Here is a 20275-nt window from a genome sequence, read left to right as displayed (position 1 = left end):
TATAATTCCCCAACAGCTTGTGTTAGAACAAATGACCAGACATCCTCCAGCTTCTGTCTCTTGAGGGGCACCAGGCAGGGATGCCCACTCTCCCCTTCACTATTTGCAATTTTTATTGAACCACTAGCAGCAGCAATTAGACAGAATTCAGTAATTAAGGGCATAAAATGCAAGAACGTGGAACATAAAATCAGCCTTTATGCGGATGATGTGTTACTCTTTCTCCAAAATTCACAAACCAATATCTCTGGGGTGATTGAATTGATAAACTCTTTTGCAAGAATATCAGATTACTCAATTAACTGGTCAAAATCTACAGTCCTACCGATTAATTGCTCCTTCCATAATTCCTCTTCTACACCACTGCAATCGGGAAATATAAAATATTTAGGTATTAATGTTTCTCCCAAGCTTGCAGATCTAACTAAATTAAACCATATCCCACTTTTAAAGAAGGTAGAAGATGATCTGGCTAGATGGAAATGTCTACCCATATCACTCATGGGAAGGGTTGCCGCTATAAAAATGATGGTCTTACCAAAAATAAATTATTTATTCTCAATGATCCCAACTAAACCGCCACAAGATTGGTTCAGATCTCTAGATTCATGTATGTCCAAATTCCTTTGGAAAAATAAACCCCCACGTATAAGCTTAAAAACACTACAAAAGACCAAGGATAAAGGAGGACTAGAACTGCCTAACTTTCAGCACTACTTCTTAGCCAACAGGCTTCAGTTTATCTCAGGATGGCTAAAACACACCCTCTTAGATGAACCTTGGCTAGATGTAGAACAAGCACTCTGCAATAATCTAGAGATCTCAGACCTACCATTTATCAGCTCAAACATCCAACGACATGAATGCTTTAAAAGCATCAACATCAGCTCTTCTCTGACAGCATGGTGGGAGTTTCTAAAATTGACGGCGTCTTCATTAATCCCATGCAAACGTACACCTATCTGGAACAACCCTGACATATTACAAAACAATAATATGATAAACTTTTCAGATTGGAGTGGTAAAGGAATCAAATATTTAGAACATATACTAGAAGGAACAGAATTTATTTCATTTGACGGACTAGTTACACAATATGGGATCAACAAGAAAAGATTTTTAGAATATCAACAAATTAAATCCATAGTAAAAAAGAAATTTAAACCGGGTCAAGTTGAACTACAAACACCACCAAGTGTGGTTCAATTTCTTACTCTTAAACCCCCCAAATTACTATCCAAAATATACAGAATGCTTTCTAAAACAGATGAATCAATATCACTTCCTATTGCAAAATGGGAAGCGGATTTATCAGTTAACTTAGACCTAAACTTCTGGTCTCAGATTTGCTTAAAAACCTTTCATCTAATTAGAAATCCCAGTCTTCAATTAATTCAATACAAAATATTACATAGAGTGCACTATACAGGTCATCGGATGTTCAAGATGGGCTTTACGTCTACCAACAACTGCTCACACTGCCAAACCAATTCACCGGACAATTATATCCACGCTCTTTGGTTCTGTCCACCAGTTCAGAAGTTTTGGCGCGAGATATGTGAAGACTTATCGAAGTGTCTGAAATGTAACATTCCAACTTCCCCCTTAGTGTGTTTGTTGGGCAGCTTAGATAATGTCACTTCAGAAAAGAATATCGCCCATATGGTTTTCACTGCCCTATGCATAGCCAAGAAAACAGTCCTCATGAACTGGAGAAATAAAAATAATCTTAATTCTAACCAATATAGAAATTATCTATTAGATTACATTAGTCTTGATACAGCCTCTGCCACCACATCAGATCAATTGCTCTGGGCTCCTTTGATCAGCTCCATCACCTAGTGGGGGTGGGGGGTCATAGTTTGGTCCCGCCTTCACTGTTGTGATTGGTGTGGGGGTAGGGACAGGCTTAGGGCGTCGGGGGGTTCCCCGGAGGCATCTTCCTTGGGGGGCTCAACCCGGGGTAGCGGTCATGTCCGGTTAGGGGCTCTGTTGGCTCTCCGGTGACTGTTTCCTCGCGGCTGCGTGCAGCGGGGCTAGGGGAGGGTCTGTGCTGACGGACGTGGGTTACTGACCTGGTAGCCTGGCTGCCCCTGGGTGGGTCCGGGATGGGCGTGAGGTTCTGGGGGCGCTCCGTCTCTGGGCTGGGACCCGGACCGGGCCTCGGGGGCTTGGGTCCTGGTTGGTGTGTTGCCGGGGTTGTGGGCGGGTGGGTGCATGGGGGCCCAGCCCTGGAGCAGGGTGCCGCCGGTGCGTCGAGCCACCTGGGGGGCTCTTCAACTGGTGGGGGAGATTGTCACATCTTGCAGGAGCTTTCCTCTCCACAATTCTGATGGCAAAAGAGCCAAACGGGACAGGCCAAAAAAAAAAAAAAAAAAAAAAAAAAAAAAGAAGCTGTTGAACAGGTTTATCTAATAAAGTGTCCAGTGAGTGTAAATAGATGGAAAATTAGCAGATATCAATTTAAACCAAGAAGAAAGATCTTGCTTGTTATATTTGTTCAACCGTCAAATCCCTCAAGTCTCTGCTTTCTTTACTAGTCCATTTCACTCAGAATCATGCAAGACGTTAACACTACGGGGAAAGTAAAGTAAAATGTTACCACTTGATTAATTAGCGCTATTACGAACTCTACAAGTCTAACTTTGCTGATCACATCCAGTGGAATCAAAGAAAAAGATTCACGTTTTAGGCATGAGACTCACTCACATTATTCTTCATAAGCAATTAATTAAGTTAGGCCTCTACATCCCCCCACCACCTCCCACTGGGCTTTGATTTGAACATAGTAAAGGCTTTAATCTAGTGACAGGATAATATCCTGCTGCTGCTCATCAGAACACTTTACACCCTTTCAGTGTTATGTAACATGTGGAAACAGGTATGTATCTTAAACCCTATGCTGGGGCTAACCCTCTCAGGCTCAAATTAACTCTTTTGTTGCTAATGCACAACCAAGTCCTGCAGTGGTACTTCTGAGTAAAACAAACTCATAAAACATGTATGTGGGGTAATCAGGTTGTTAGTTTTTAACTTTTGCAAATCGGCAACGCCTGCCTCGAGAGGGTTAAAACAGTGATGGCAGCAGGGAGAGAAAAAAAAAACATATGTTGGAGTTTTATGTTACTGGGCTATTCCAGTGCTCACAGCCTGCACTGATAACAAAACACCTGACACACCTCAGCATAAAACAATCTTTGGGCTTCGGTGCATGAAAGGCAAACATTCCTATTATCACCATTTTCTCACCACTCATATGACTCATTATTCCCTTAGGCAATCCTAAGAAAGACTGCGGGACATCTCCTGGCCTGTTTCGATACAAGCATGAATCCTCTGCTAAAAAAAAAGCTATTGTTTCTATAATCCACTGACTGGCCCCTTTTAATCTTCCATAATGACATGACTATAATACACGAAGAGCTGAAGAGCAACCCTCACTTCCAATGATAGAATCAGCATTTGGCTTTTTCCAGAGGAATCAGTCAAAGAGCTGTCCGTGGTGCTGAAACTGAGCAAACCTTGCAGCTAAGCCTTTGCAAACATCATTCACAGCGACTACCGAGCTCTCCTGATAAACTCAACATACTGATCTTGAACATCCTGGTTATTTTCTGTAATAGCTTTCTATGCCATCCTATGTGGATTTGTCCCATCAGCAGAGTCATCCGACTAACAATGAATTCAGTAAGAAAATTTCATTTTACTGAAAGATATCTGCAGCACACAGCTGCTGCTTTTCCATTTTAGTGACTGTTTTTTCTTTGACTTTCTAAATCACCTCATTCTGTTTTCCTCCAACGTTCAGTGTATGAACTGTTTTTCTTCCTTTAACATAAATGCAACGCTACACATGTAACAATACTGGATTTACCCCCACCCTCACGGTTACTGGGTACTAACAGGTCTCACTCAGCTGGCACTGCAAGTGTTTGGCAACGAAGACGAGTAGAGCTCTCTTGCTTTGTCTGAGATAATTAGACCTGTGGGAGCCTTAATTACTGACTGGGAAATGGCCACAAATGAGAAAGAGCGGATGAGCTCAAATTCATATGCATAATCATGTCTTGTTTACTGCCAGACAGGCAAGCCAACGATTCGGCCGGGTCAACATGGAGAGAAATAAATCTGCAGAAGGCCAGATAGCTCATTTATTGTCAATTAAAAGACAAACATTAAACAATTTTTTACTGCAGATCAAATACCCTCAGATGTCTGGCCTGGATGAAACTACAGTGGCATCTATCAGTTTCATCTGTTTCATCACTGTTTGTTGCCATAAAGAAATATCGAAATAAGTTTCCCATTTATTGGTTTAAAGAGGAAAAGTAAAAAGAAGCAGTTGCATCTACTTTAGTCGTGACAAGAAAATGGTTGGTGATGAAAGAAGCGATTAAAGAGAAATACTTCAAAGTACAAACGCATTGTGATGACTGTGCGTCTTGATTTGTGCTGGCACGGTGCGTTAGTGTGTTTGTTATGATCATGTTTTTAGTTTAACCTCACTGCCAAGTAGAACTTCAATTTAGAGATTCATGAGTTGGGGAATCAGAGTTTAAACTGAGAGGAGACACACTGAACTGTAAGAAGCACCGTGAGCAATAACAGTAAAGGACAGACGATAAAGACTAACAGGTACGTTTGATTACTGCTCCTGTGCTCTTGTGAGGTTAGGACAGAATATCTCAAATGGTTTTAACTGTCTTTGTCACACCTACCAGACACGTAGCATCACCAAATCAAAATCTAATCCACCAGTGAGGAAAACTGTCTCTCAAACCCTTTTTGAAAGCATTTCTTTAACTGTGTAGTTGTTAGTTTTAACCTAAATCCTTTAACAGCTACATAGAAAAAGCTGTTTGTTTACGATCACAAGGGTCGAATGAACCTGTTCACTTATCTATCTCCCATTCCTGTTCTCACTTTCCCCCTAAAATGACATCCAGTTCAGCTGAGCAACAGACAAGCTGTAAACAGCCATTAAACTGATGCAGCAGTTTTCTGTATGTTGTTATTGGCTGTCTGAGATAACCATAAAAGACACATTGGAGGTGGGGTTCGGCAGTTTGAACCAGGAATAAAATCAATAGCACCCTGTTTGTTTTTATTGACATAAGAATTATGAAATAGAAGCAGTTTAATGAAAGCTGGACTTTCTGCAAGGCACCAACACAATTCACTATTAGAGACGGGGAAATAGAAAAAAGAGAAGCTGTGGCACGTGTAAATGCAGCGTATTGAAAAAATGTGTTTAGTCAGAAAACACGATGGGTCAGTGGGGGAGGTGAAGCAGAGGACGATCAGGAGGATGGGAGAGCCTGAGCTACGTCACTGCAGCTGGACGAGGAAAGCTGGCAGCCCAAAAACGCAGCAGGCCACAAATTTTCACGAGACGCCAAAGACCGCAGTTCCTACAAATCACCCGCTTGGCATTGAAATCCACCACCTTTGTGTAATAAAGTTTAAAATCTCATCATTTTTCTAAACCATTGCTCCTTTGGGTAAAACAGCATAATAAGGCGCAAAGCTGTTTCTATGACAACAGATGCGTGAGTGCAGCACAGCGTGGCCCAATTGTGAGGGTGAAGAGATCAATTTAATAGCTATTACTGGGAATAAAAAGGCTCAAAAGCAAGGAGTTACATTAGTAATAAGATGCCAGTAGCAGATATGAATGTTTAGCTCACTTTAACTTAATGTGCTTTTCATTCCAGACTTTTATTCTGAATTTTGAGCTAAGTTTGCAGGTAGATTTGCCAGAAATAAAATGTTCATTCAAACAGTGCACTTACTATAATCTACAGCAGCGGTTTCTTGTTGTATTGCATTGTGTAGAATAGCTGTCGATGCTTTGCAGTATACTAGTGTCAGCACCGGTTGCTTTTGTACTGTTAGTTTAGTGTTACAACTATAATCTCCATATATAACTGCAAGTTCTCACCTTTATTCAGAAACATCTGAACGTTTTTGTAATGAATTCCTTTATTTTTACAGCAGGTACGGTGTAGAGTACACTTACAGGTAAACAGCAGGTCAGCCTCACCTACTACCATTTAAGATGGGGATTATAGAGCCCATGTGGTGAACTAGGTAGACCTACAGAGCTATGCCTAACAGATGGATCCTTTCCCTCTGTGTCCAGTGGGATAGATGGCATTTTGTCTTGGAATACCAAGGCCTTGTTGAATGTTGGGGTGAGCTGGCTCGGAGCCACAGTTTGCATACACTATGCCCTTGCTTAAGCAGGAAATACTGCTGAATCACACAGTGGTATGTGTGTGTGTGGGGCGCATCTTTGAACCCATTAAAAAAAATCTTCAGATCCAGCGAAATACAAGAAAGCAGGAGCAGACTGACAGATAGAAGCACCATCAGTGCTGTCTGCATGCAGTAAGCTTCATTTACAGCATTATAAGCACGGGCAGACAGATGGATGAGCTGAGCTGGAAGGGCTCAAAGCTCAGGTGGACTCTCATTCTGTGTGTGTGTGTGTGTGTGTGTGTGTGTGTGTGTGTGTGTGTGTGTGTGTGTGTGTGTGTGTGCGTGCAAGGTCACACAGCAGCCTTGCATACTCCAGATTCTGTTCCCTTCCTGTGTTTTGTATCATCAGCACAGCAGTTGTGGCAGAATGAAAAAGCCTTGCATGTTTGCGAGGCTAAAGCCAAAGCCTCTTCACTGACACATACACACAGCGGGCATCATCATGCACCCTTCCCTGCTCAGGATTAAATAGCCTTTGGGCAACAAAATGGGAGCCTTGCTACAGAAACAACACCTCCACCAAGCAAGCTGTGACAGTGCATGCTGCACAGGAAGTCAGCTTCCAAACTAACCCTGCCTTTGTCACAGATGTCAGTGGATTTACAATGAAAATTTTCCTTTAACCGAAGTCGTTCAACAACAAAGCGGGCACGTTTGAAAACTTATATCAAGCACGGGGATCATAACAAGATCATAATAAGTCATTGTAACTTGAATATGTGGTTCTTGAATGCATCACAAGGTAGTTAACAGATAAACTACTCTGGGGATTTATGAAGGCCTAACAAAATAATCTGCCTCACGGTGTGCTCGAGGCTTTGAAACGACAGAAAGTGCGTTGAATGCGCGTTTAATTTGAAGCTTTCGGGTCTAAGTGGAGGCTTTGTGTATTTAAACCTGGCCGGGGGGGATGGGGACTTAGATGTAAGAGCTCCTTCTTGCGCGGTGCACCAGAGGCGCGCCAGCATCCACTACAGCCTGGAAAAGCCTACTTACTTCCCGACGAAGTTCTCCAGCACCGAGCTCTTCCCGGCGCTCTGTCCTCCCACCACGGCGATCTGCGGCAGGTCCAGGTTTGCGTTTTGCCCAATGGCCGAGAAAGCATCCTGCATGCGGTTCACCTGAGGAATCAAATCCTCCATTCCCCGGTTCCCCATCTTTGCGAGAGGATGATGGGCTAGCTTCCTTGATAGAACAGGGACGGATATATGGCTTTATCTTCCTCTGCGCCCCTCCTCACCCCCCTCAGAGCGTTCAGAGGGCGTTCTAGTCTGCGCGCACTCACCGGCTCACTTCTCGCTCTGCTTCCTCATTTACGGTGCTCTTCGGTGTGTCAGATCATCTCAAGCCAGCACTCTCTCCAACACTCTCCTCTCCAAGCACCGCAGGGGGGGAGGAGGAGGATGAGCTCTTGTATTTTACCAGGAGATCCCTGCAGTACTCCACACCCACCGCTAGGTGGTGACACTGGTAGATTTCTCTCGCATAAATAATTTGCAATTTGAAAACAAAACAAAAAACAGAGTATTTTTCATATTAAAATAAATATTTTTTAACTCACCTGAGCGAATTTGAATGCCCTTTTATATTTATGTTGTGTTTAAATTTGTGATTTGCTCTCAGTTTCAATTATGAAAATGTACATTTTATTACCTTATTTTTTGATACTTTATTAAATATAACGATAATAATAATAACAACAACTTTATTTGTGCAGCTCTTTTTAACATACAGTTACAAAATGCTTCAGTGGTTGGTTAAAATCACACATTAAGTATATGTTTACACAATTAAACACACAAACACATGACTGCATAAACACATATTAGAAGAACAAGAGCCAAAAACAAAGAGTGAAAGACTAGGCGAACACTGTCCTATAGAAATTAATTTTCAGCGGTGGTTATTTGCAACATAGCTAGATTGAAAAACATAACGAGCTCAAGCTACAACCAACATGACAGTATACAGTAATGTAAACAGTGCCACAGGTGCTAAGTTGTATTCTGCTATTTAATGTTCACCTCTAAAAAGCTTTATTTTTATTAACTATGTCGCATTAGCTAATAGATAAAATAATAACTGTAGAGTATAAAACAAAACAACAACAACAACAACAACAACAACAACAACAACAACAACAACAACAACAACAAATAAATGTAATAAAAACGACATTTCGAAGCCTGGTCATTCTACGTCCATCATGCGTTTTCAGTTCTCCAGGCAGCCACTAGGGGGTGACACGGTCCACCGGTTTGATCAGAGGTTATGGCTTCAGTTTTTGTGCAAGTTGCACCGTTGCTGTAAAGAGCGAGTGTTTAACTCTTCGGTTTGGTTTTACGTTGACAATTAACACCCGGCGAGGTTTACGTCTCTGGGGGCAGCTGTAGGAGGCTAAATACGACAAAGCAGTCCCTACAGGAGAGGTTTGTCTTTGAGTTAGTTGAATGCTATGCTAAGCTAACTTGTTTGGTTCAGTGACTGAGCGGCTATGGCTAATGTAGCGTTAGCTTCGTTCATTTTATGGAAGATGTAGCTACACTTCAGTTATCAACATAGGCTCGATATTGTGGGCATATTTAGCGTACCATTCTGCTTTCTCTGACAGCGTAGCGGCTATCTGTATGAAGCGGAATGGTGGCGGAAATGAAAGTAAACTTAGCAAACCAAAAAGTTCATTATTGTTAGCTCCTATGCTAACGCTAGCTAGTTGTCATAATGAAATATGAGAGCGACCTGTTGTCTGACAGGAGGTGCGCACTGTCATTAAGTGTGCCTTAACAACAAATAGTTGGTCTGATAGCAGAGCAAGTAATCACGTTTTTCTTCCTCCCAACAAGAGATCCTCTGTCCTAAGAGGTGCCACACATTGACGGCTCTGACAACTCGTTGCAACGTAACGGATTAAATCAGAGCCCGTGATGTTCAATCCGCACATCCATCAGCAGCAACAGCAACAGTTTCACCAGCAACTGAGGCAACTACAGCAACTTTTCCAGCAGCAGCAGCCTCCGCCTCCCCCGCCGCAGCCGCCTCCCGGACACCATGTGGCCCATCACCACCAGACACCCCGGTAAGCCTGTTAACTCAAGACCGGGGATAATGTAAGGCCCTCTGGATGACCTGTATGCTAACTGCCCGTCCCAACACCTGTTACGGCTACATTTATCATTTCAGATATTTAATTAGTGGTCTGACAGTATTTGATGTTTATTTTGACTGCTGCCTTCCATTGTTATCTAGATTACTCAAAGGTTATGTGTTATTATCCCTCTTTTACGCGTTATATAAAACGTTTGCTGCAGGATTTCTGACCTCAGACCAATAACACAAAATCACATCACATTTGTTATGGCATCTTCCACAGTCAACCAGCCTATAATCTCATTACAGGTAACAGGTAATCTAATTACTTGTTCACTGTAACGCAGTGCACCGATTTGAAAGCCATATAAAGGCGATAAAGCTGTCTTATATAAATAAGCCTTTAAAATATATATACCGGTATATATCTGCTTAAATTTAACTTGATGTCAGTAATGTGTATAAAGAATTCGCCTCTGTGTGTCAATCTTAGCATCCAGACACTTCCTGCTAAACCTTGCTGCAGATTGTTTGGTATTGTTTGTCTCCTGTTAAGTCAGCTGGTGCTTAGAGAAGGCATTGATAATTTTGGATCTTTTTTCATAAATATATGTTGTTGTTGTTGTTTTGGGGTTTTTTTCCCTTTAAATTGTGAGGTTTTAAATTGCATTTGGTCAATTCAGCAGCAGACGTTTCTCATCGGCAGTGGTTTTCACAAGTGTTTGTGAGCTTAAGCAGTGATTCCACTACATAATCGCGTCTGTTTTGAGTCCAGACTCTGAAGATTGTGGCCGTTAATACTGGTTTTTAGCCTAGTCCGTTGCACATGGAAATTGTCTTTGATTCTCGGGTGCTGGAGAGAGCTGGAGCCTATCCTAGCTCTCATAGGGCGAGAGGAGGGGTACACCTTGGACAAGTCGCCACATGATTCAAAACCAGGACCTTCTTGCTGTGAGGCAACGGTGCTCCATCTTGCTTGGCTGATTCTCAGAATTTTTTAATGATATTGTTTACTGTAGATGAAAGACTGGTTAAGTTCTGGCATGTTATTTTTATATCCAGGCGTGTTGCTACTTAATGTAATTAATTATGAGATGTTCAAGCACTTGGCTTTTACACTACACATCAAACTAAGAGCACGTATTCTTCAAAAAACAACATAGTTTCTCATTTTCAACATTATTTATGTTGTCTTTCTGCAGTTATCCATAAGATGTGGGTTTTAAACAATAAGCAAATTATGTTCATATATATATATATTTTTTTTTTTTTTTTTTTTTTTTTTTGGTCCCAACCTTTTTTAGAAGGAAGCTTTTTATTTCTCTGTTTTTAATCCTCACTTAAACTACAATATTTTCTTCTCTTTCCTCATCTTTATTCTGAGAATAAGCGAAGGTGGCAGCAAAATCTGTCAAGCCAGCTTTAGTATGATGGATGCATGTAAAATAAATTCTCAGGTTGTTAAGAAGGCGGAAAACATTTCCATGGCTCTGATGGATTTGTCATTTACCCCAGACGCTCTGCCTTTAGCTGCAGATTTGAGTGAGGATGTGAATTTTTAAATAATAAGACATGTTACTTTCTTGTGTGTATTTCTTTCTTAGAACCATTCCTGTTGCCCCCCAGACAGCACCCCCTCCCCGGATGGTCAACCTGAGCCATGCCTCGCAGACAACCATCATCGCCCCCAATCCCATGCTGCAGGGTGCTTTACTGATGCAGCAGATGCAGGGTACGGTGTGAGTGAATAGCATAAAAATGGCAATACCTGGAAATCTCAAAGAGCAGAAGATGTCACGTGACATTTTCATGTATATTGTTTTTTATTTAAAGCAAGCCCTTATAATAATTTCCTTTCTTGTTGTACTTGTGTGCAGGTAACATGCGGGGCTTTGGGATGGGTGGGCAGCAGTTTCGGCAGTTCTTCACAGCAGGGAACAGGTCGTCCCTGCTCGGGCCGGTTCCCATGGGCATGGCTATCAAGTCTCCCATCATGGGTTTCCCAGCTACACGACCCTTCCACCCACATCCCCGCTACTTCAACAACAACAACAACACCACCACCTCCTCAGCATCCTCTGCCTCCTCTTCTTCGTCTTCCGCGGTATTTATAACAGCGCTATTGCAGTTACTTTGTCCATTGTGTGGGTTTTTGAGTGAGCTCAGATTACCATCCGAGTGATCAGGCTTGGACAGTACGGCATGTTTTTGATTATTTGTGTTAGTGTAATTATCTTTGTTGTAAGCAGTGTGAATGTATGACAAATGATAAGAATCAGGATTTTCATTTATTCTCAACAAATAAGTAGGTGCACTATAGAGTCAGTGCACAAATTTACATAATGTTTCAGGAATGTATCCCTCAAAAAAACTGCGTAGATAAAGTTTTTCGGCTACGATGGATCATTATTTTCTAGTTTTCATGTGATTTGTCTCTGTGAGTAGGATGCTGCAAATCGACAGCCAGATCGTAAGCGGGACAGTGAGCAGATGGCAGCAGGGAGCTCAGATGAGCAACCAGCAGCAGCTAGCAGTACCACTGGAGCTAATGGCAAGACTCAAGCAGGTAGAGCTGCAATTCACCCATATCAGAAACATAGTAATTAGTTAGGATGGAAGCTGAGTTATAGTGTTAGCTAAATGCCATGTGAATTTAAACTTTTTGTACAAAGTACTTGAAGAATATCAGAGTTAAATATTTTCTTTTTCCCTTTGGTTTTGTTTTTCACCCACAGATGGTGCTACGGGAGGACTGGATGGGCCAACACAACTATCTGAGGAGCAACTTGAAGAACCTGCAGTGAAGAAAAAGAGGACAGAATGGTGGGGAAAGCCTGTTTATTGCTGCTAGCTGTATTAGAAAACTGCACTCTCTATTTCTGGAAAATGTAATTTCTTGTATTTGACCAAAAAAAGGAAAGAAATGGGTTTTGTTTTTTTCCTCTCACCAGTTTTAAGAAGGCAAAAAACAAATTTATAAATGTGTTCTTTTTCTTACTCAGTTATTTGAAATTCATAGCATTAAAAAAATGGTGAAACTTTGCTAAACAGAAATGTTTTTTTCTTGTCTTTCAGGTTGGAGAAGCCCACAGAACAGGGAGCTGCCGAGGCCGTCACTACGGCAAACATAGATGCGGAAGCTCTTTCCTCGGAGTGTAGCAACAACACAGAGGATGTCCACCCTGAAGGTAAAAAGGAAATTACAAGAAAGCTGCCTAAGAGGGTTCAGGCTGTGTTCAAGAATAAAAGTTTTCAAACCAAATATTGACTTTCAGGCTCATTAGAGTTGTACAAACTCTGTTCTTGCCTTATATACTGCATTTTCATGTCTATATGTACACGTTTCAGTTAAAATACTGCACCCATTTCCTGACCAAAATATAAAGAAATGAGGGGTGATTCAAGACCTTTACACGGTACTCTGTGTTATTGTTGGGGTCTTTCGAGGTGAACTCTTATTGGGTGTCTCTTTATCACAAGAATGCATCGCTCTGGAAGAAAGTGGCTCCCGAACAGGATCAGACATTGTCGACGCACTCGAGGAGACCAAAGTTGGTGAGGTGAGAGGAGCCTTTTGTTTTTGATGTTCAGATCATAGAGAACATATTGTTTTTCATGTACCTAAAGAACTAAAGTCTTGTTGATTTTTATACATTTTTCATAAAAGTTCAACACTCGTGGTTCTTGTTTGTAGCTGCATAGCTGTTCGTCAGCCCCGTCCCCCTCTGGCAGGCCTAGTGAGGGTGACCGGCAGGCTAATTTACCAGCAGAGGAAACTTCACAGAGCAAAGATGCCCCAGTAGCTTTGCCTGAGAGCCAGGATGAAGAGGAGGAGGGTGTGGCAGAGGGCTCCAGCAAGTTCTACTGTTATCTTTGCAGCACCACCTGCCACAACCAGCAAGTAGGTTAATGGTGAGCATTAATAATAATATTTTAACTCCACTCTTTTGTCATTAATGTTCTTCCCTTTGTGTGCTAGAACTTCAGGAGTCATATGAACAGCATTTCCCACCAGCAGAGGATGATGGAGATCCAACACATGAGCAATGCCTGCCTCGTCACCCTGCTGCCTCGGGTGCAGGAGTCTCTACAGGGAGCAAACAAAGATGGGTCAGTTATTTGCAGATTTCTTTATGAAAAGCATAGCAGCTTTAAAAGGTGTGGCATATTTGCACGTTTTAATTAAACCCCTTCAGAGACCACCTCCTTCCTCCTGTGTGTCATATTAAGTTTGAACGTAGAGGGCGACCCTTACAAAGGATGTCCTGTGTTCATTGCAGGGAGAAGAAAGACTTGAAGCGTTGGTGTGCCACCTGTCTCACACACTTCACGAGTAGCATCGCCGACCACCGTCGCACAGAGGAACACAAGGTACATCAGTTTCTCACTACATAGCGCAAAAGTAAAGTTCAAGAAATATTAGAAAATATTTTGAGTAGTGTTGAAAATGCTCTGCTCCATGTCCTCAGCTTGCCAGTAAAACAGACATGTCCTCCTGTGCCATCTGCAAGAAACACTTCAAGAACTCCCAGATGTTTTTGGAGCACTTGCAGTCCCAGGAGCACAGACAGAAGGTGGGAAAGAAATCCTTTTGTTCTTTCTTTTACACATCAACAAATGTTTTCCCAGAGGAAAAGATGTTTCTTTATTTAGAAAATTTTGGCACACATGAGAGAGGTTTTGACCTCCCCAAAGGAAAATCACCAGTGTTCCAGTAAAGAAAAGCTTCTTTTGCCAAATACAATACAATACATTTATATTCACAACTATTTATATTCATAACTATATAGAGACTAATCGAGTTTGTATACATAGATGAGGTAAAATTCTCACTTCAGTTTTCTCGTTTCTAGCTCCAGGAAACTGATTGTGAGGCCTTCGCCAAACTTGCTTCATTGGGCACAGGTTTTTCATTAGAAACAGAGGAGGGGACTGAGGAGGAGAAAGGATTGAGTAATCAAGGAGATGGAGAGGTGAGCTGCATATAAATTATTGTTGGTGATTTCCTTCAGTGAGATGATTGGCAAATGTACAACCCTTGGTTCAGAACTGGTTTAAGAGAATCTCTGCAGTAACACATTTCACTGATGCAGGACGGCTGGTCCTCCCTTAAAGAAGCGACTGACGTGTCCAGTGATGAGCAGTATGACCCTGACACAGTCTATGGTGAGAGAGGCACTCCTGTGTTTTTTTTTTTTCCACTCCTGCTTTCGCTTCTCTGATATTTAGTATCTTTGTGATGTTTAGTTTCTCATTTCCTTCGTCACAGGGTCCAGTTTTTTAGTTCCAGTCGCAGGTTTTATCTGCAAGCTTTGCAACAAGTTTTACAACTTTGAGTCTTCTGCCCTGCACGGCCACTGCAAATCATTGCAGCACTTTGAGAATCTTAAGGTTTGTCGGTTTAAGTTTTAAGCTTAAAGATAACAACATTACTATTTGCATTCAGTTGTTTTGAATTTTTTTTTATTGCATAACTGCAGCCTTAATCTAGGCATATGTGAGCTCTTAAAAGGCCAGTGTGTACATTAATCTCCCGGGGAAACAAGCTGCATGAGTGTATATCTAGAGGCATAATCCAGTATTTTTATGCTGGGTTTTTTCCCCCCACAGAGGTACAAAGCCTTGGTGAGTCGAAAAGGTGAAGATGCTGAAGATTCGAGAGAATCTGTCCAACCTGCTGACGGGCTCATGCACATAAATGAAACTGCCTCAGACTGTTCGGATAAAAATCTACTCTCTGATGACACAGATTTAGCGACGAACCTTAAATCCTTGCAGCCCGTTGTCACGCTCACCCAACTTAAAATGCAGATACAGGGCGAGGAAAAGGGAAAGCTGGCCGAACCTGAGGCAACCTCAGAGGACTTGTCTACCACCTCAGCAACCATCACTAGCAACATGGACACATCCCCTGCTGAGGTGCCCGCCAGCAGTAGTGTGGACATGGACTCTGAGCCATCAGCCTCTGCAGAGGATGCCACTGAAGAGTTGGAGGAGAGAGAAGCCCCTGCAACCCAGGGGAAAAAGATTGGGACGGGGAAAGCACCCAGACGCAGGTCGGGAAGGGCGGCAAACAGGCGATGAGGAAATGATGTGCACAGAAAAGAAACAGGTACAATCACAACCACTGACAGGATGTGACTAAAGAGGTGCTTCCATGGAACAGAGACCAAGGAGTTGGCGGTCGAGCTCCTCACCGCACTGGAAAGTTGGAATTAAATGCACAGAGAACAGGACTTCTCATGTGAATCGCTCTCCCAGGGTGAGAAATTAACACAATTGCGGGCGAAGCTCTTAATTTTGGCTTTCAGTTGGAAAATGTGGGCCAGCGTCAGCCATCACTATCAGATTACACATTATAAAGTCATCTAGTCAAAAATAAAAAGATGAAGTAGATATTGAACTTAAAGCATTTGTGTTTAGTATCAGTATAATCAGAACAACTAAATAGACCTTTTTTTTTTTTTCCCTTTTTTTTTCCCCTTTTTTTTAACAACGAGAACATCCTTGTATTTGATGCCCTCTTTGAACTGATTCCCATACTTTGGTCTCTGGAAAACTGCAACTAAGCAGATTGTGCTTATTTGTGTAGTCGCACTACGACAGAAATTCATAGAGGCTGTTGCTTCAACAGGTGACAGGAAAATAAATATATATAAAATGTATATATCTTTGGATATAATGGCCCATGGTCCCATTGAGGTTTAATTGGCTTTATTCTATCATTCCAAATCTGTGCTTTGGTTCAGACATTGTATTTTTTAAAACCTAATATTTGCTGTGCTGAATTAAAACTGCACATAGTGTTGTTTGCATACTAACTAAAAAAAACAAAGGGTATTGTGACTTTTACTGTATACATGAAGGATGTAGTTTGGAATTAGGAAATGCTGCTTGGTTGCAAAAAAAAAGAAAAAAAAGAAAGCTAAATGCAAGTTTTAATATACAATCAAATTTGCAGATATAGACGAATCCATAGTTTTGTTTTGGTTTTTACTCTTTTCTTCCTAAGCTGAATTCCTCCAGTGACATTTAAAATTAAGACTGTTCGCCAAAGTGCTAATTTTCCACCCTGTTGTCCTCAAGAATCAGGAGTCTTAGATGGCTCATTACCAGCTTTTCTCTTTCTGTCTTTATTTTATTTATTTTTTTGCGCTAATTCTCTGGCTAGCTAGGTGACTGATGGTTAGTACAACCTACCAGTATAAAAGACTGGACTGATGGTAAAGTGGAGACACTGGCTAATCACACATAGCACATGGTGAAATGTAGAATGTAAGCACAATGCATACTTGAGCAGGTGTCAACATTTGTTTTAAAACAAACAGGTCTTAGTGGCACATGGACTGAGCGAACAAAAAAAGCTGAATCGTGGATCTGATCGCAGCCTGGTTCACAGCATTTTATCTTCTTTTTTTATGAATGGCTGGGATTTGGGGTTTAATTTGATGTTGCTGATTATGTTTTGGGCAACAAAAATAACAAGGCAGTCAGCAGTGGTTCCCTTGACACTGAAAGCACTGTCGTCAAAATATAGTCTGGTGAAGAGTATGTGTATTTTTAAAAGGCCGCCAGCAGCCAAAAATAAAGGGCTTCTCTTCTAGCAGTAAGGCACTTAATCTAAATGACGATTCTTCTCGTTTGCATAAGGCTGCATGCACTTTGTCTACATCTTGTTTTTCAGTTTAAACGCTATGCTGTCGCTTCCAGGTCAGAATCGATGGCGCAGGCTACATTTAGATAAAAACAATTGTTTTCCACTCATCCTTTTTAAAAGCATTCACAGCCCAATGTCATTGTTTTAAGTTGCTGCTTATTTGACTCCAGTTTACCATCGTTTTATTTTAGTTGCTGTACCAAGAGTAGAAACACAGTTGGGCGATAGTACAAAACTATCAATTAAAATGTGGCAAAGAGTCCTGTAGATTATCCAGAGGTGTTACTCACAGGTGAGGGTGAAACAGGAAGCACCACTTCCTTCATCATAACCAGCGCTCTGCTCTGGAAACATTTCACCCTGTGTTTTAGAGAAACCTATTATCAACCACAGAGGACTGACTGACACACGTAGCAACCCTTGTAGTCACGTCAGCGACTGTCACATGATTAGTGTTGTATTCTCTCTGAATGAAGGAGACGTGATCTAATCTGTGCTTTTAAACTCCGAAACAGAACGGAGAGGCAAAAAAGGGCATGTAAAGGATGACTTCAAACAAAGCTGTACGTTTCTTATTGTATTTTTATTCAGCTACTGACAAATTGAGATGAACAAACTGGTGATGTTTTCTAACTGCTGGAAGTTTATTGTATTTTTGGATGTTTGTTTTCTGTTTGGGAGTCATCTTAATTTATATTAAAAATGTCTCATAATTCCAACGTTTCGTTTTTTTGATTTTACAGCAAACACTTAACAGACACTGAACACAGCACAGCGTTTACAGTTAGGATGCACAACAAGCATTATAATACATATGAGTGTCCAATGCTTCCTATTTACTTTTTGGGAAGGTATAGGAATTGCAAAGCTAATAATGCGATGAAACAATTGAGGAAGTGGAGTCTTTCTGTTTAACAAGGACTGATTCAAATGCTTGAGAAGTTGTTCATATGACATCTGTATCAAAACAATATTTAGGTCCAGAATCTGGAAAGATTTAAGGTTGATCCTGTAGTTTGAACCTTGTTTATCAAAGACCATGTTTTAATACCAACTTTAAAAATATATATATTTAGTCGTTTTCTTGCTTTAGGACTTAGCATTGTGACCTCCCACATAATCCTGAGCCTTTTCTTCCCAATACAAAGCGGCACATCTGGCTTTAGATTTATAAAGTCTGCAGTGAAATTAAAGAAGTTGATGTAACATCCAGCTTGCATGAGAAGTTGTTTGAGGTTAGTTACATCGGCACATTGCCAAAGGAGAAACCGGAATGAGCTCTGCAAAAGAGGAGATGTAATCTATCGCACACGCCTGCTGATGTGAGCATCGACTATGAAGATAAAGGGTCACTAGCCCAAATGACAGCTTTCAGGAGTTTAGTCAACTTTCATAATATTTCTATCCCGGCTTTTTCCTTAATTTAACCTCCTGATCTAAATATTCATGTCATTCATTTGCAAGCCTTCTTTATCCTCGTTTATGTCCTCCTTGCTGGTTGAGGAGGACTCCCCAGCTGCTGTGGGACAGTGCTCCTCCACATCCTCCTCCTTTGGGGGGGCCAACAACTGGGCTCTGAATTCCAGTCGAGCTTGCCGATTTGACTCCATCAGTTCGTGCAGTTTGCCATTAAGAGCGTCGTTCCGCTCCTCCAGGTCATCGAGGTAAGAGTTGATCTGATCTAGCATGTTGTTGATGGCAGAATACTCTGTGGACGAGCAGCATAGGTTAGTTTGCTTTGTTTGGCAATTTAAAGAGCAACGACTGAATAAAGAGTTTAACGGTTTTTGATCATATAAATTAAATTTATATTGTTTTCAATGAAAGACAGGATAATGCTATGAAAGTTGACCGTTTTTGGCTTCAGTTACCTTTTGTTTGTTTCTTTTAAATAAAAAATAACATACCAGAAATTTAACAGTCCAGTATTCATCACCAAGGTTATTACAGAAAACTGAAAATGAGGCAAATATGAAAACCACTTTAGTTATATTTATTTGACAACACAACCGCCATGAAGAGGCACTGGTGGGGGTGTTTAGTCAGGCAGGGATGTTTACATGAAGGTGAATGTTGAGTGTAGTTACTGACACCTTTTCTGAAAATTTTCTGACTCTGTGCAGGTCTGTGAAGCACTAAGCACAACCCATGATTCAACAGTTTTTAGAAACCTCTTAAGCAGAAGTCACTGTTTTCTGTATGACCTTCTCAGTGTCCTACATTGTTTTGGAGGAACTTTGGCCCATGAATCTTTACAGTTGCTTCATTTTATTGAACATGGCTGCTAATTACCCAATTGATTCATACAAAAGTTTTAAGGATGGACTTTTACATAAATCCAAATCACGCCCACAAATACCCGCATACGTAATTAAAATTAACCAAAAAGTAACTAGTGTACACTAGTTACTCTGGGCCACTCCAGTGATTGTTAGAACAAACGTTTGTTCTAACAATCACTGGAGTGGCCCAGCGGCTCTAATGATTGCTAACATCACTTACAATGAAAGCTTTTGTTGTTTTACCTTCTTCGCCGAAATCATCTTCGTCGTTTATAATACCATCGTCCGGAGAGATGTTTGGATCTCCATTTGGTCCAGACATTGTTATATATATATATATTTATATTCACGTGTACTTAAACAGTAGGAACCTTAAATATCGTCAGTTATGCTATTAAGCTAGCCAGCTAGCTCAGTAGCATTACTAAACGTAATGTAATTGCAAGTAACACCAACAGCGCTGTCTGGGTTCTACTTTAGCTCTATCGTCAGATTTTAATTCACAGTATGCACGACACCTCAAACAGCTAGCTTCCGATATTTGTTTACGGAACCAGGGAATTGTGGGAGAAATGTGGGCGTGGTTTTGGTTCCAAAGCGAGATGACTCACTCTGTGCACAGTCTCTAATGACTAGTCGAGTAAAACAAATGTGCTAAACTAGCCATGCTAGGAAGATTTATAAAATAGTTTTATTTACTTTTACAGGTGTCTACTTTACTGGTTTATGAACTTTAATTCAAAGCTCACGCATGCGCTCATATGCCGGCTACTCTGTAGTTTTATGAAATCCAAGCAGAGTGGGCTGTCTGTCTTCCGTAATGCTCTCAGACCTGTCAGATGGTGGCAGTCAGCTGACTGGGCTCTGTTGTCACCTTACTTAAGCCGATTAAGGTTTAGTTTCTTAAAGGTAGCAAAAAAAGGGGAGGGGAGTATATCAAGGACCGTGGACATTATTTCTTGCAGACAATTGTCTGCTTTTGTTTAAT

At 41.2% G+C, this 20275-nt stretch overlaps 3 protein-coding genes across 5 annotated transcripts in view; 1 reads left to right on the top strand and 2 right to left on the bottom strand.

Annotated features, from left to right (window-relative positions):
* The window catches only part of dnm1a (dynamin 1a), a 51195-nt gene extending 43777 nt beyond the window's left edge, over positions 1-7418 (bottom strand). For all 3 annotated transcript variants that reach the window (XM_085358311.1, XM_085358312.1, XM_085358313.1), the window contains exon 1: positions 7258-7418. In XM_085358311.1, the coding sequence (XP_085214437.1) occupies positions 7258-7418 (161 nt within the window). The remainder of the gene's footprint in view (positions 1-7257) is intronic.
* A 1105-nt stretch (positions 7419-8523) lies between these two features.
* ciz1a (cdkn1a interacting zinc finger protein 1a) lies at positions 8524-16107 on the top strand. Its single transcript, XM_085358310.1, has 16 exons — positions 8524-8690; positions 9107-9337; positions 10953-11080; positions 11226-11452; positions 11794-11914; positions 12084-12171; positions 12424-12536; positions 12829-12908; positions 13043-13249; positions 13328-13458; positions 13629-13719; positions 13818-13922; positions 14202-14321; positions 14442-14514; positions 14618-14739; positions 14959-16107. The coding sequence occupies exons 2-16, from the start codon at positions 9186-9188 to the stop codon at positions 15430-15432; spliced, it is 2232 nt and encodes a 743-aa protein (XP_085214436.1). The 5' UTR covers positions 8524-8690; positions 9107-9185; the 3' UTR covers positions 15433-16107.
* Positions 16108-17943: 1836 nt separating this feature from the next.
* bbln (bublin coiled coil protein) lies at positions 17944-19818 on the bottom strand. Its single transcript, XM_085358309.1, has 2 exons — positions 19531-19818; positions 17944-18713 (listed from the first exon to the last, which is right to left on the bottom strand). The coding sequence occupies exons 1-2, from the start codon at positions 19607-19609 to the stop codon at positions 18442-18444; spliced, it is 351 nt and encodes a 116-aa protein (XP_085214435.1). The 5' UTR covers positions 19610-19818; the 3' UTR covers positions 17944-18441.
* Positions 19819-20275: the final 457 nt, after the last annotated feature.

The sequence above is a fragment of the Diplotaxodon limnothrissa genome, linkage group LG7 (genome assembly GCF_057381915.1).
Source record: "Diplotaxodon limnothrissa isolate DT_005_m linkage group LG7, D_limnothrissa_male_GT1.1, whole genome shotgun sequence".
Lineage (NCBI taxonomy): Eukaryota > Metazoa > Chordata > Actinopteri > Cichliformes > Cichlidae > Diplotaxodon > Diplotaxodon limnothrissa.
The sequence above is the reverse complement of the archived record's forward strand: the minus strand, read 5'-3'. Positions and strand labels throughout refer to the sequence as shown.

Excerpts from the sequence above, each read along its gene's own strand:
- ciz1a (XM_085358310.1), top strand. The coding sequence starts at position 9,186 with ATGTTCAATCCGCACATCCATCAGCAGCAACAGCAACAGTTTCACCAG. Across the intron at positions 9,338-10,952 it reads CATCACCACCAGACACCCCG|AACCATTCCTGTTGCCCCCC; the intron begins GTAAGCCTGTTA and ends TTTCTTTCTTAG. Across the intron at positions 11,915-12,083 it reads TAATGGCAAGACTCAAGCAG|ATGGTGCTACGGGAGGACTG; the intron begins GTAGAGCTGCAA and ends TTTCACCCACAG.
- bbln (XM_085358309.1), bottom strand. The coding sequence starts at position 19,609 with ATGTCTGGACCAAATGGAGATCCAAACATCTCTCCGGACGATGGTATT. Across the intron at positions 18,714-19,530 it reads AGATGATTTCGGCGAAGAAG|AGTATTCTGCCATCAACAAC; the intron begins GTAAAACAACAA and ends GCTCGTCCACAG.